Source organism: Hippoglossus hippoglossus, chromosome 13, assembly GCF_009819705.1.
Source record: "Hippoglossus hippoglossus isolate fHipHip1 chromosome 13, fHipHip1.pri, whole genome shotgun sequence".
NCBI lineage: Eukaryota > Metazoa > Chordata > Actinopteri > Pleuronectiformes > Pleuronectidae > Hippoglossus > Hippoglossus hippoglossus.
This window is the reverse complement of record NC_047163.1, coordinates 10,767,579-10,780,290: the sequence shown is the minus strand read 5'-3', so window position 1 is coordinate 10,780,290 and position 12,712 is coordinate 10,767,579. Positions and strand designations below refer to the sequence as shown.

Below are 12,712 nucleotides of genomic sequence, written 5' to 3'. Positions count from 1 at the left end.
GTTGTGTTCCTGTGCATTAATTAATATTTCTAAAGAGAGTGTGACTGTCACACACACTGTTATTTGTAATCAGCTGGGTAAATGTGTGTGGGGGTCGGGGTGTGGTATGTGGTGGGGGTGTATCCTTGTTTTGTTTACATCCCTCAAGTGTTGCTAAGAGCTGAATTGATTAAATGATTAAACAATCGACAGAAAAATAATCTGCAACTATAAAATCGATTAATCGTTTCCGTCATCAAGCAAAAATTATTGAATAAATGCTAAATATTTGCATTTCTTCTTTTCTTTGTCATTTATAGTATCACACATAATTGCAAACTGAATTTAAAAAAAAAATACTTTTAGTTAGGTTTGAAGACATCCTCGTCAGCTCAGCGAAATTTGTTGAGGTGTCCGAATTAGATTATAATCTACATAATATTTCAGGATATATAGTGTTTGTTTCTCTTTAAGCAATTTTTTTTTTATACCTTATCCCTACCTTGTCTCACCTCTCTGTAAATTTGTCTTTGACACCATTTTTCTGCCCTTACCTCTTCCTCCCTCTCCATCTCGGCTTTTATCTCATCTTAAATACATCAGCTGTGCATATTTAATGCCTCCTGCTCTGCTGTACCAGGCTGTGTGAATAAAATAATGATGATCTGTAGAAGATCTGGTGGAGCGAGGATACTACGAGATGGAGAACATCTTCAGCTGATGGTTGTGTTTGTGTCCTGAGCTGGTAAATAAAGATGACCACCCCTCCAGCTGGGAGCTCTGGCAGTAATTTCATAATTGATGAGAATAAATGGCAGCTTATCTTCATCCGAGGGCTGTTTTCCACTAATAATTATTTATTTTTTAACTCTGACAGAAAGCTTAAATGCTACGAGTCCGTTTTATTTTGAATTAACAACTTTTGTTTAATACTGGTTTTTGATTTTTGGAGAAATAACACTTGATCTGAGCTTGAGGTTTAATTGCAGTGACTGTGACCTTGTGCAGGGTTTTATGAATCTTCTGCTTATACTCAGACCTTGAGTGAGAATCTCTTTGAAGAGATTAGCTATCACGTTGCGTGTGCATACACACACACACACTTGACCTCGGTCTCACAGCAGGGAAGATGGAGTCCTGACGTGCCAATAATCAGTTTCCTCTTCCCCCTCTCTCCCACTGTCGGTGTCAAGGGAGCTCATTAGTGGGCTCTGTTACCTGTCTGCTGTGTGTCTGAGCATCCACTCAGTGTGTTATGAGAGGATGATCATGTGGAGTCTTTCTGAGGAAATGTATTGAGCAGCTTTTACCCACTGAAGCCACAGTTCTGGTTGAGCAGCGGCTGCTTCTCATCATTGCTTTTCACTGACCCACAGCCCAGGATCAGACAATATGGATAAAGACAAAATGGCAGTTTGGGAGTCATGCTTTGGATTCTCTTGTTGTGCTGAATGTCTGTTTTGCTCTGTCTCTCTTCAGGGGCTGCACAGAGGAGTACGAGATGAAGACCATGGAGCAGAAGTCAGAACCTGAGCCTCTGGCTGCAGGATACCGACCCTCCCCTCGTCCGACGTGGCGATGGGACAGCCCGCCTATCCCTTCGGGGCTCCACAGTACCTCGAACCCGCAGCGCTGGGCCCCCATGGGCCACCCACCGCCTCCACTGCCCCGCACACACAAGACCCTGATGCCTGTTCCTTACAGAGAGCCCCAGCACCTCAACTCCAAGAGGTGAGAATTAGTATTAGTAAGGATAAGTTTTAAAGTGCATCATACATAAACAAAAGAACATGATACTGCTATGTAATGATGATAATTTGATTTATCAATTATTTGACAGGGTGTAATCTTCAGTATGTGATCCATCTTCATATATTCACACAAATGTCCTGTAGCTCGCGGCGTTTTTACCCTTGTGATTCTCAGTTGCTACCAACACTGGTGTCACAGTGCCCACTCCCAAAGTTAATACCCACAATCAGATCCTGACACGTTCTAACATGATAAATGCTATATGCTAAATTTGGATAAACGGTTTCTAGTGATTCAGTGACAGCCTCACTCCTCATGCCCTTCTTCTGTGGTGTTTGTTTTTCTCCTGGTTAACCGCCACCCTCTGTGTCCTCCAGGCCAGTGAGCTACCCAGAGAACCACTACACTCTGTCCCCTGCAGGAGGCGACAGAGTCCTGACCTACAGAAACCCCTCCGCCAGCTTCTCCTCGCCCTCCTCAGGCCTGATCGGCCTCTCCACAATGGGGCCACCTGGAATCACACCAGGCCCATTCGTGCGCTACAAACATTCACCCGACAGGTGTGTTTGCGTGGTGTTTTGTCCTCTGAGCTCGGCTCCATCACTCCTTCTGATCCTGATTGAACATGAGCAATGTTACTCATAACAACTGTTTACTGTGCTCGAGGCGGATTGCATTGGTTCAGAAGAGCGGCTGAAAAATGTTGCATATTCAGGTCTGCAGTTAGATGTGTAAGAACTCACTGTCTCCATGAGGATGGATCTGTTGTGTGGGCGGCTCTTCCTCACAGTGTGGAGGCTGATAATATCTCGTCTAACCAGAGGAACATGTTTTATACAACCCCCACTCAAACTGTAGATTTTCAAGTTTGATTATATGTTTGTGTGATGTGCTTTTGGATAATCTATGGTATGAACAACGATATTTCATTAGTATGAATGTGTTCATTAACCACATAACCTCCCTCTTTATGTGACATGTCAACATAGATATGGAGCAGGACAGCGCCCCCTGCTGCCCTATGAGCCCCACCTCATCGTGGACATCAACTCCAGTGGGGAGTCTTCCTCAGGCTTCACCAGTCAGGAGAGCACCATGGAGCGCTGCAAAACAGGTTTCATCACCCTTTTTTTTTTTTAACTACAGGCCCCATGTTATTATATTTAATTTGAAACGAGTTCTGTATTTGCTACATTACTTTAAACAGCTATAATCAATATTTTTTATATTAACAAGAGGAATTATCTCTACAATCAAATTTCTCTAAGTGTTTTTCAGTTCATGGTTTTGGCCACTAGACCGTTGTGATTCCCTCACATAGTGTCGTTTATAAGCTTCAGCGCCAGATGTTTCCCTCAGGAGTTGGTGAAGAGCAAAAATTGTTGTTAACAAATTCATCAGTTATACAGAAACATAACATAAACACACAATTGTCTTACTATGAATGTTAGTCCAATATTCACCTTTTTCCTCTGTTTTTGGTCTCTACCAGCTCCTGAGGGAAATGTATGTGTTCACCATCTCATTGCTGCGTCTGTTTGATATTTAATGCTGAGCAGGTTGTGTACAGTGGATTTTAGAGCTTTGTCGTAAACAGCTGCAAACAAAAACAAACACAATGAGACAGTGAGAGTAAACATAACAGTAAAGCTGGGGTCCAGATAGTTAACCAATGAGCTGAAACTCACCATAAAGCCTCTGTAAAGCCAAACAGCTACAAATTCAGGTGATAATTCGGTGTAGATTCATCTCTAAGAGCGACCCACATTGTTTTAAATGTCAAACTCCTTTAAGAGGGACAGAAACATGATCTCAAATAAGTTCGAATGTTGCTACGTTAATATGTGACAAGTCTGACTAAATTTTATATTAACCAGACTTTTGTCTCTAACTACACACTGGTTTCTTGTGTGTATCAGACAGTAGAGCAAAGATAACTCAATGTGATTGAGTGTGTTGGTGTGTGGGGGGAGGTCAGTGTTTAAATGTGATATAAGTATTTAATCCTCTTTGCCAACCATGGGGGTTCAATGTTATTTGCTTTAATCCTGTGTCTGGGTGGGTTTTCTGCCTAGAACCCCTCTGGCATGTTCCGGTGTCAGTGTCTCGGGGACCAGGTGGTGGAGCCGGGCAGAGGAGAATCACCAGACAGGACATCCCAGGGAAAGACTCTCCAAACAGACACTCGAAGGTGAGACTTGTCTTCACCTCGTCTCCTTTGTTCATCTGTCACCTTCTCTGCCTCATTATTTCCCCGTCTGACTTTGGTCCTCGTATCCTCTGCAGGGCGAGACTCAATACTCCAGTCACTCCAGCAGCAACACTCTGTCCAGTAACGCCTCCAGCAGCCACAGCGACGAGCGCTGGTTCGACGGAGGACCTGGAGGCGAGCGAGGAGGAGGCGGGGGATGCCTTGGCGACCTGGCAGACCCCGACCCTGACCTTCTCAACAAGGGAGGGTCCAACGACAGCGGGATCGACGCCTCGACCCACTACGGCAACAACCGCCACGGAAACGTGCCCAACAACCAGCTCCTCAAGCCCATGCACTGCTCCACGGCTTACGGCGGCATCCAGGAGCTCTCTGTGGGAAGGAGCAGCGGCGGGGGAGAAGCAAGGAGACGAGAGTCTTCACCCATCAGCGCGGCTGAAGCCAATAAAGGGTACCGGACGAGGACATTCCCACCTCCTGGCTCCAGTGCTGAGAAGATGGATGCTTTCAAACCCAGGTAAGAGACCAACTTACTGATGAGATGCATCTTTGATGGCGTTTTTTATGAAGCGACATCCACCTCCATAAAAGAGACGGCAGATTGATCCCAGATATGTGATGCTTTTTTAATCTTTCACTTTAATGCAGCTTAGCTTAATGGAGAAGGGTTGTTCTTGGTGGTGACAAGTTTTTTGAGGCTTTAAGCGAATGAGCCACCAAGCAGCAGCTATGTATCAGCAGCAGATCACCATGGTAAAACTATGATGCATGAAAATGCATCTTAAAGGAACATGGAGGATTACAGCAGCCTAATCCTCATGAAACATACAGGTCATCATGTGATCGCCTCTGCTTGTGGACTTGTCACTGCCAACACACATCATAAACGCATACAGAGCCATTCATCACACACACACACACACACACACACACACACACACACACACACACACACACACACACACACTCAGGCTTCCTTCCACCTCTCTGTGTTGGATTAATGCAGTTTTTCTAAACCCAGAGTGCCACTGACTCTGATGCTGCAGTCTTTGTCTGGGATGTGTCGGACCATCAGTGTACAACATGATGCAGATATGAAGGCTGTAACTTATTGCTAACAGACAGGTTTTTGTGACTTGATCCTGCAAAAGGGTAAAAAGTAAAATGCAGTATTTTTATTTGAGGGGAAAAATGACCATAATGTTGGTTTGTTATTCCTGTGATCTAAATCTATTTTCAATTAAGTTAATGCACCTTGCATCATGGTGCATCGTGCGCCATCTGTGACAGGCTGTTAAGATAATATGACTGCAAATATTATTTTTCTCATGTAAACAGGGTTGGACAAGCAGATCCAATGACAAATATGGAAACTCATTGCACTCAGATATAACCAGAAAATAGCCAGTAAAGGAAACTAAAGTGATGTTACAATATATATATTTTGTTGTAAAACTTACTGTGGGCACCGTTATTAGAATTTATTTATTCATTTTTAGTAGGCTTTTCTTTTCTCCTTCATTTGTCTCTTTCACCTCTGAAACCAAACCTACTGTTAGCAGGTGAAACAGTTAGCTTCCTGTTTGACTATGCTGTTGATCATTTTGATGCATTTATCACATACATGCGTCTGTGTGTCCATCCTCTCAGGGCCTACACGCCGCAGGGCTACAAGACTCCGACAGCAGAAAAGGCGCGGCATGTCCGAGCCGCTACCACGACACCCACCTCCGCTCAGCTGAGCTCCATCCCTCTGTCCAGCTCTGCCCCCAAAGCCTTATACGGGAAGAGCCGACCAAACGCCTGGCAGAACGAAGACAGCAGCCCATCGCCCGCAAACACGACTGCGGCGTCCAGCTCCGACAGCAGCAACAGCAAGAAGTAAGAGAGATGGAGAGTTTAACACCAGCTCTGATATAGTGCTGCACTCTCTGGACAGAAACACTATCTCCATCCACTTAGTGGTGTTTGGTTTTTGAGTACCTGGGTTAACCGAGCTGACATCGACTTTAAACTGTCTCAGCCATCTTAAGTTGGAAGAACAGGCTGACAGTTTGACAAGTTGTGAAAATCCATATGTATATATGTGATCTGTTGGGGGAGTCATGACCAGAGGATTGAAACCATTGTCAAACAAAATGGCGCTCAGTTCAATGCAGTTTCAGATAAATAAGTAAACATGATTGTCCTCAGCTGTAAAAGGGCTGGAGATGTAAATCGATTCTGTCGATATGAGGAGACGCACAAAAACAACAAGACAAAGAACATACATACTATAATTTGTGATATTCATGCTCATGTTTTGTGGCTCCAGGCAGGTGGACACAAATTCAAAGAACGTGTTTGGACAACCTCGACTCCGAGCATCCCTGAGGGACCTGCGCTCTCCACGGCGGACGTACAAGAGCACCATCGAGGACGACCTCAAGAAACTGATCATCATGGACAACCCGGGAGAGATGCCCCAGAGAGATCCAGTGAGGAAGACCCTGACGCTTGTGCACTTCAGACTTCAGTTGTAACTTCATGAACGTGCACAGCTCTGATCTCTGTGGTTTTTCTCCCCAGTCTCCCAGACGAACTTTGCAGCGCACGTTTTCAGACGAGTCACTGTGCAGCGGCCGCAGAGATGCCAGCTTTGCCAACTCTGAGAACCAGACGACTCCGACTGACGTGCTGTTCACCTGCACTCTGCCAACACGCAGGCACGTCGTCACCTCCAACCACCTGCAGAGCAAGAAGGGTCAGTTTATAATGGCTGTTGTCAGGTTGGTTTTAGGCTGGTGGTAAAAACTTCCCCGCCACCACAGCTATGTTGAGTTCACCAGCTGCCTAATGGTAGTTTGAAAGCAGTCTGGTTATGATTGTGATGTACATGGTATTCGTTTCCCTTTTAAGCCTTGTAGATGCTCTTGTTTCCTGCGGAGGTTTGTTTACTAACTGCAGCTCTTTTCCTCATCTGTCCCCAGTGCCTCTGTCTGCGTCTGAACTGTCTCTCACAGAGGTCAGGGACAAAGTTCCCCCCCTGAGGAGGCTCGATCCTGGGCTGATGCCTCTCCCTGACACTGCCTGTGGACTTGAGTGGTCCAGCCTGGTCATTGCTGCAAAAGCCTTCGAAGGTGAGGAAGGAGACACTTCAAGATTACAGTTGTTCAACTTAAGACTCAGGCTACACCCATACTAATACATTTTCATATTAAAATGGCATTTTACAACTAAAACAATATCCGTCCACACAATTGTTTCAGCTCCATATCAGTAATACTCCATACTAACACACCTGAAAACTCACATCATGTGACCATTCATGTTCATTGGGAATGTGCTTGCCGGTATAAACAGGAAGCAGATTGTCTACACTGCAGCTGGTTGCTTGGTTACAGAAAATCTACAAACGATGGTGAAAATTAATTTTGTCAGAGCGATGATGAGGTGGAACTCTTTCTGCATTCACCGCTGGTAGTCGTGTCGTGATAGATAAGAACCAATCATGAAAGGAATGCAGGGGACGGTGCTGTGCAGGTTTGGATGTGATTAAATTAGCTGAAAGTCTTTATATTTACACACATCACAACAGCCATCATATTAAAGTATGCATGTAAACCACTAGTCAGTTAAATGCTAGAGAAATCTAAATTACACAAAAGTATAACCACTTTGTTGTAGTGATGAATTTGCAAGATTTAAAAAGTATTAAATCCTAAACCTCCTGGTGGTTATGAGATGTATTGTCTGGATGTTTGGGGTCAACTGGTTTCACTGTGTCTCTGTCACACGACACTCCTGGGAAAGAAAGAACGCTGTCCCTTGTGTCCTCTGCTTCCACAGAGACAAACACTTTAATCCACCACCCGTCCCGCTGCTGTGTTCAGGTGCAACTGTGTCTCGTATCTCCAGGGACACTTTGGTAAAAAGACTCATTAATAGAGCTTATTTAAAGTAGGATCATGTGTCTCTATTGCAGCACAAAAAGCGGTTTCCCTCTTCTCACTGACTGAGCCGCAGGTCGGAAGTCCTGACATGAGACCAATCATAAGTCCTGTTCAGTTCCAAACTCCTCAGACGCCACGGACCACACCGACCTTCAGCAGGTACGTGACAAACATCAAACGAGCTCTACTTTCTCTTAGTAAGTGCAGCTACACAACTTGAGAAATTCAACCCCACATAATACTCATGGCTTTGTTTTATCTCCAGCCGATTGTGTACTTAGTCACTACTGCCACCCTGTGGTAGGTTGCTGAGGTAGCAGCATATACTCCCCTGTGTATTCTCACAGAGTTTGAGTTTGAGTGTTTACAGAGAGGGAGTTTATTCCATCAGGGAGCAGCAAGAGGAAGAACCTTTTATATTTTGTTTATTTAACAATTATACACTATGATAAATCCACACACACACCCCCAAAATCAGCAAACCCTACCTTCCTGTATCACCTACATCTGTCTCTCTGTGTGTGTGTGTGTGTGTGTGTGTGTGTGTGTGTGTGTGTGTGTGTGTGTGTGTGTGTGTGTGTGTGTGTGTGTGTGTGTGTGTGTGTGTGTGTGTGTGTGTGTGTGTGTGTGTGTGTGTGTGTGTGTGTGTGTTTTCACAGTGACGAGGCCCCCGCTGAGTTGTCTGGTCGGCTCTACAACCTGGAGGTCATGTTGAAACAGCTGAATAACGACCTGGAGAGAGTGAGAACCTTATTCTTTTTTATTCAGGAGGATTTTTACCCAGGACTTGATATTAATGTTACATGCACACACATTAAACTTCATTAACTATGTCACACCGTATTAAATAATCTTCTTTTGACGAGTGTGTTCAAACCACTCAAGATGAAGTCCTCTTAATCTCCACCATGGGACTTGGACCAAAATACAAGTCAAATATGATTTTAGGTATTTCTTATCATACTGATGTTCTGATTCTTTGGTTTGAATTAGTTATTTGATGCTATAAAAACAGGATGAAACATCATGATTGACAGCTGAAACTGAATTGTCACTGGTCAAATGTATGTATCAGCAGAACCTTGATGCTGCAGCTCCACAGCACAATCACAAGCATAAAATGCTGGTACCCTTAGGATAGGATATATTAGCTTTAACAGGAGGAATTAGAGACGCATCATCCATCTATATCCAATCCCCTTAATAACTTAATGTTTAGTAATTTAGTATTTAGCATACAATCGTCATAAGTAAATATTTCCCCAACTGTCAAACTACTCCAGTCGCACTGAACTGAGCAATCGTCATTTCTTTTCTCCGCTCCTCATTCGTTTTCCTCTTGTCCACCGCCAGGAGAAGAAGGATAAAGTCGTCCTGATGGCAGAGATGGCCAACCTGAGAGAGAACAACCAGCGTTTGCAGGAGGAGAGTGTGACAGCCAGCGAGCAGCTGCGCAAGTTCAACAAGATTTTCACCAACCCCAACAGCACAGGAAGTGACCACGAGGCTCACTCCTTAACGCACGACGCTGACTCAAAGAGGGAGTGATCAACAGCTGCAGAAGAAGAAGAAGAAGAAGAAGAGGAGTGTGATTCAGGCCTGAGGGAGGGCAAGTGTGAGAGGAGTATTCTTTCAGGAGGCGGAGGTCAGTTACCTCACTCAGCTTCCACTGGACTGCCTTAAACCAGAGAGAGTCCGAAAAATACTATTTTTGAAACGCTACACTCCCGGAAAGTCTCGCCGAGCAGAGACCCTCCCTCCCTTTTCTCTGAGCCTGTTTATTTTTATAAACTGAAGTCAAAGTCTTATATACTTTCTATATATGTATAAATATACTGAGTCTGCTACTATGCCGGAGGAGTGATGAGGAGAGGAGAACCTAACTGTTTTTGAGAACACTACATCACCTGGAGAGGCCTAATACTGTTCCTGCAGCGAAATCCGCCAAAAAAAAAAAGACTCATTACAGACTGCATCTCCCAGAATGCACTAGTAGTAATGGAAGCTCTACAGACATGGTACTGTAGATAGATGCCTGTGTGGTACAAGTCTCTTCTATCAATATTATCTATATTTTACTGATATTGCATAACGGTTGTACTAAAGAGGTGTGTGTGTATGTATGTGCGTGAGAGAGAGAGAGAGAGAGCGACTGATGGTACAGTGAATATTCTGAAGCATTACTGCACATCAATGTTTGTGCTGAAGTCTTGATTTGTTTTATTACCCTTCAGTGTGTGTGTGTGTGTGTGTGTGTGTGTGTGATGGTCTGTTAAAGAACAACTGATTAATGAACAAACAAGTTTACTGTAAAATGAAACTTGTGGGCCACATAATTCTTCTTTCCTCCGTTTACGTGGACGAGCCGTGGCCCACACATGTGAAACAAGCCGTCAGAGAGTCGAGTGAGTGTGATTGGTCGATGTCAGAAACTCAGTGACACCCACACCGTATCTCTGATGAAGTGCGTTGTTCAGAATCTCCAGTAGTGCCGTATCATCTCAGATCTCAACGTACTGGATGATTCTTTTAACCCCAGAACTTTTAGCTGAGACTTTAAGACTTTTTTCTCTTGTTTAAAACAATACACTTATTTTCTGTCTTGCAGATAAAAAAAGATTGATGCCACTATCACTTTAGTCAGGCTTGGTTGCCTGGCAACTGGTGTTACACAGAATTATGTGATTTAAGCAACTTTTTTAACGTAATATTTTATTGTATACTTGGTTTTAAATAGCTGTGACCAATCATGGCATCCTCACTGTATTTATAAAAACAAACAAGATGTTAATTGGCGAGCTTTAGGAATGCTTATTGGTGGATTTTGTTCAATCTTATAATGCTTAAATATCAGTATAATAAATTATAGAAATGTTAAATGTGTTCGCAAACAAAAACAATCATTTTTTTCATTAAGTTATGCTGTGGGATACAAATTGAGCCCCATCTTATAGCCTGTATTTGTTTACATTTTGGACTTTGCTGTTGTTCATGCTGTGAACAAAACAAATACATTACTTTGATGTAGAAAACTCAAAAAACGTGATGAAGCTCTCGACTCTTTGCTGTATTTTCTAAGAAGGTTATTGGATGTTTACCCTCAGTATCCTCGGAAAGTCCCGTTGAAAACGTGTATCGTGTCTGCATGTTGAAATTTGACTGAGTTATAACAAACTAATTGTGTTGACAAAAAGGGGCAAAACTTAATGACCAAACAAGGTAGTGGACAAACATGAGTGGCATCAATCGTGAAACTTAAGAAAACGAATAAGTGTATTTCTCATAACGTCTAAACTCTTCCTGTAACTGCGTCTCCTGTGTGTGTGTGTGTGTGTGTGTGTGTGTGTGTGTGTGTGTGTGTGTGTGTGTGTGTGTGTGTGTGTGTGTGTGTGTGTGTGTGTGTGTGTGTGTGTGTGTGTGTGTGTTCTCATCAGAATGAAGCGACGTTACCAGTCATGTGTGTTGATAGAAAAACATTTACTGTACATGAAAGTTCACTGGACAACACTGACGCTCCTTCATATCAGAACCTGTGTGTGTGTGAGAGGATTCGTCCACGTGTTCTGAACACAAGACACTTATTTATACAGCGAGCTGGCTTAAGGATATTGTCTACTATATCTATTTTTCATACAGAACTGTGTGTGTGTGTGTGGATGCTGGTACTGAATGGACGACACATCCCTGCAGAGGAAGTTTCTTCCCGTCTCACTTCATTAATTGACTGATGAAACTGTTCTGAACTCTCAGCCCAGATGAGCAGTAACATTTTTTCCTCCCTGGTCTGACTGGATCTGTTTGTTTTGAACTTTCCAACTCGCTCAGGTTTCTCAATATGCTGTTAACAATGACGCTACACCATCAGTGAGGGGCGGGTGATGTACTGTGAGACTATCAGAGATTTTCCCTTTAATATTTCTGGGTGTATTGGTTCATTGTAGGTAAGTCGAGGTTGTAATTCATTTGCTGGATTCGTTTAAAACAGATAAAACAGTTTCTCAACAGATTTCACATCATGTTTATTATGTCAATATCAAAAAATGGCATATGCAGTGATAAAGGATTTATATCTGTTTACCCCCCCCCCACTCTCTCTCACTGACACAAAAGAGAGGCAGTTGACTGTAAGAGAGGTTATGTTTTCATATGTTTGTTTGTCTGTTGGTTAGCAGCATAAAACAAAAACTACTGTGTGGATAACCATGAAACTTGGTGGAACAATGTGGCATGGGTGTGGGTCCAGATCAGGGGGCAGTATCCACTTTCTTTGACATTGTGAGACGGGGCCTTTTTCAACATTGCCGTTGATTTCTCCGAGAATCATTTGCGAATATTGATGAAAACGATTCAGACTTATTTAGGGGATAGACATCGATCAGTGTTTGTGAGATCCACATACAAATTTGGATCAAGTGGATTTAAACGGTTTCATAGGGCGTGGAGCCTTTTCCAGTTGCTGTATATTAACAAATAGGACTTAAAACCTGTAACTGTCACCAAAGTGTAGCTGAAGAATCTAATGTGGCTTCAGCTTTAAGGCTTGTTTTCATTTGAGGGGACAGGAGGTGTGAGCTCTATGGAGGCTCGTTCTGGTTTTCTCCTGCCTCTCTTCAGCTCTTAAAACTAACAAAAGCCGACCTCTGCAAAGGCCGACTGTCTCTTTGAGTTCAATCAACCTGCATCAAATTCCAAACACTCAGAGTCCCATGAAAATACCAGATTGTTCAGAAATTCACAAAAATATCAAAAACAATAGTGAAATAAATCCCTATTCACTCCTGGATCCACCAGCCTCTATCAAATCCTCTCCAACAGGTTAATGGATTTTTCTTTGGCC

General features: G+C 43.3%; 1 protein-coding gene across 1 annotated transcript in view; it reads left to right on the top strand.

Annotated features, from left to right (window-relative positions):
- Window positions 1–11,167, top strand: part of sipa1l3 (signal-induced proliferation-associated 1 like 3) — a 66,903-nt gene extending 55,736 nt beyond the window's left edge. Inside the window, exons 13-24 of the mRNA XM_034603522.1 lie at window positions 1,459–1,710; window positions 2,109–2,291; window positions 2,721–2,845; window positions 3,807–3,922; window positions 4,018–4,460; window positions 5,594–5,824; window positions 6,258–6,420; window positions 6,512–6,686; window positions 6,913–7,062; window positions 7,908–8,034; window positions 8,535–8,616; window positions 9,229–11,167. Of these exons, the coding sequence (XP_034459413.1) occupies window positions 1,459–1,710; window positions 2,109–2,291; window positions 2,721–2,845; window positions 3,807–3,922; window positions 4,018–4,460; window positions 5,594–5,824; window positions 6,258–6,420; window positions 6,512–6,686; window positions 6,913–7,062; window positions 7,908–8,034; window positions 8,535–8,616; window positions 9,229–9,423 (2,242 nt within the window). The 3' untranslated portion in view covers window positions 9,424–11,167. The remainder of the gene's footprint in view (window positions 1–1,458; window positions 1,711–2,108; window positions 2,292–2,720; window positions 2,846–3,806; window positions 3,923–4,017; window positions 4,461–5,593; window positions 5,825–6,257; window positions 6,421–6,511; window positions 6,687–6,912; window positions 7,063–7,907; window positions 8,035–8,534; window positions 8,617–9,228) is intronic.
- Window positions 11,168–12,712: the final 1,545 nt, after the last annotated feature.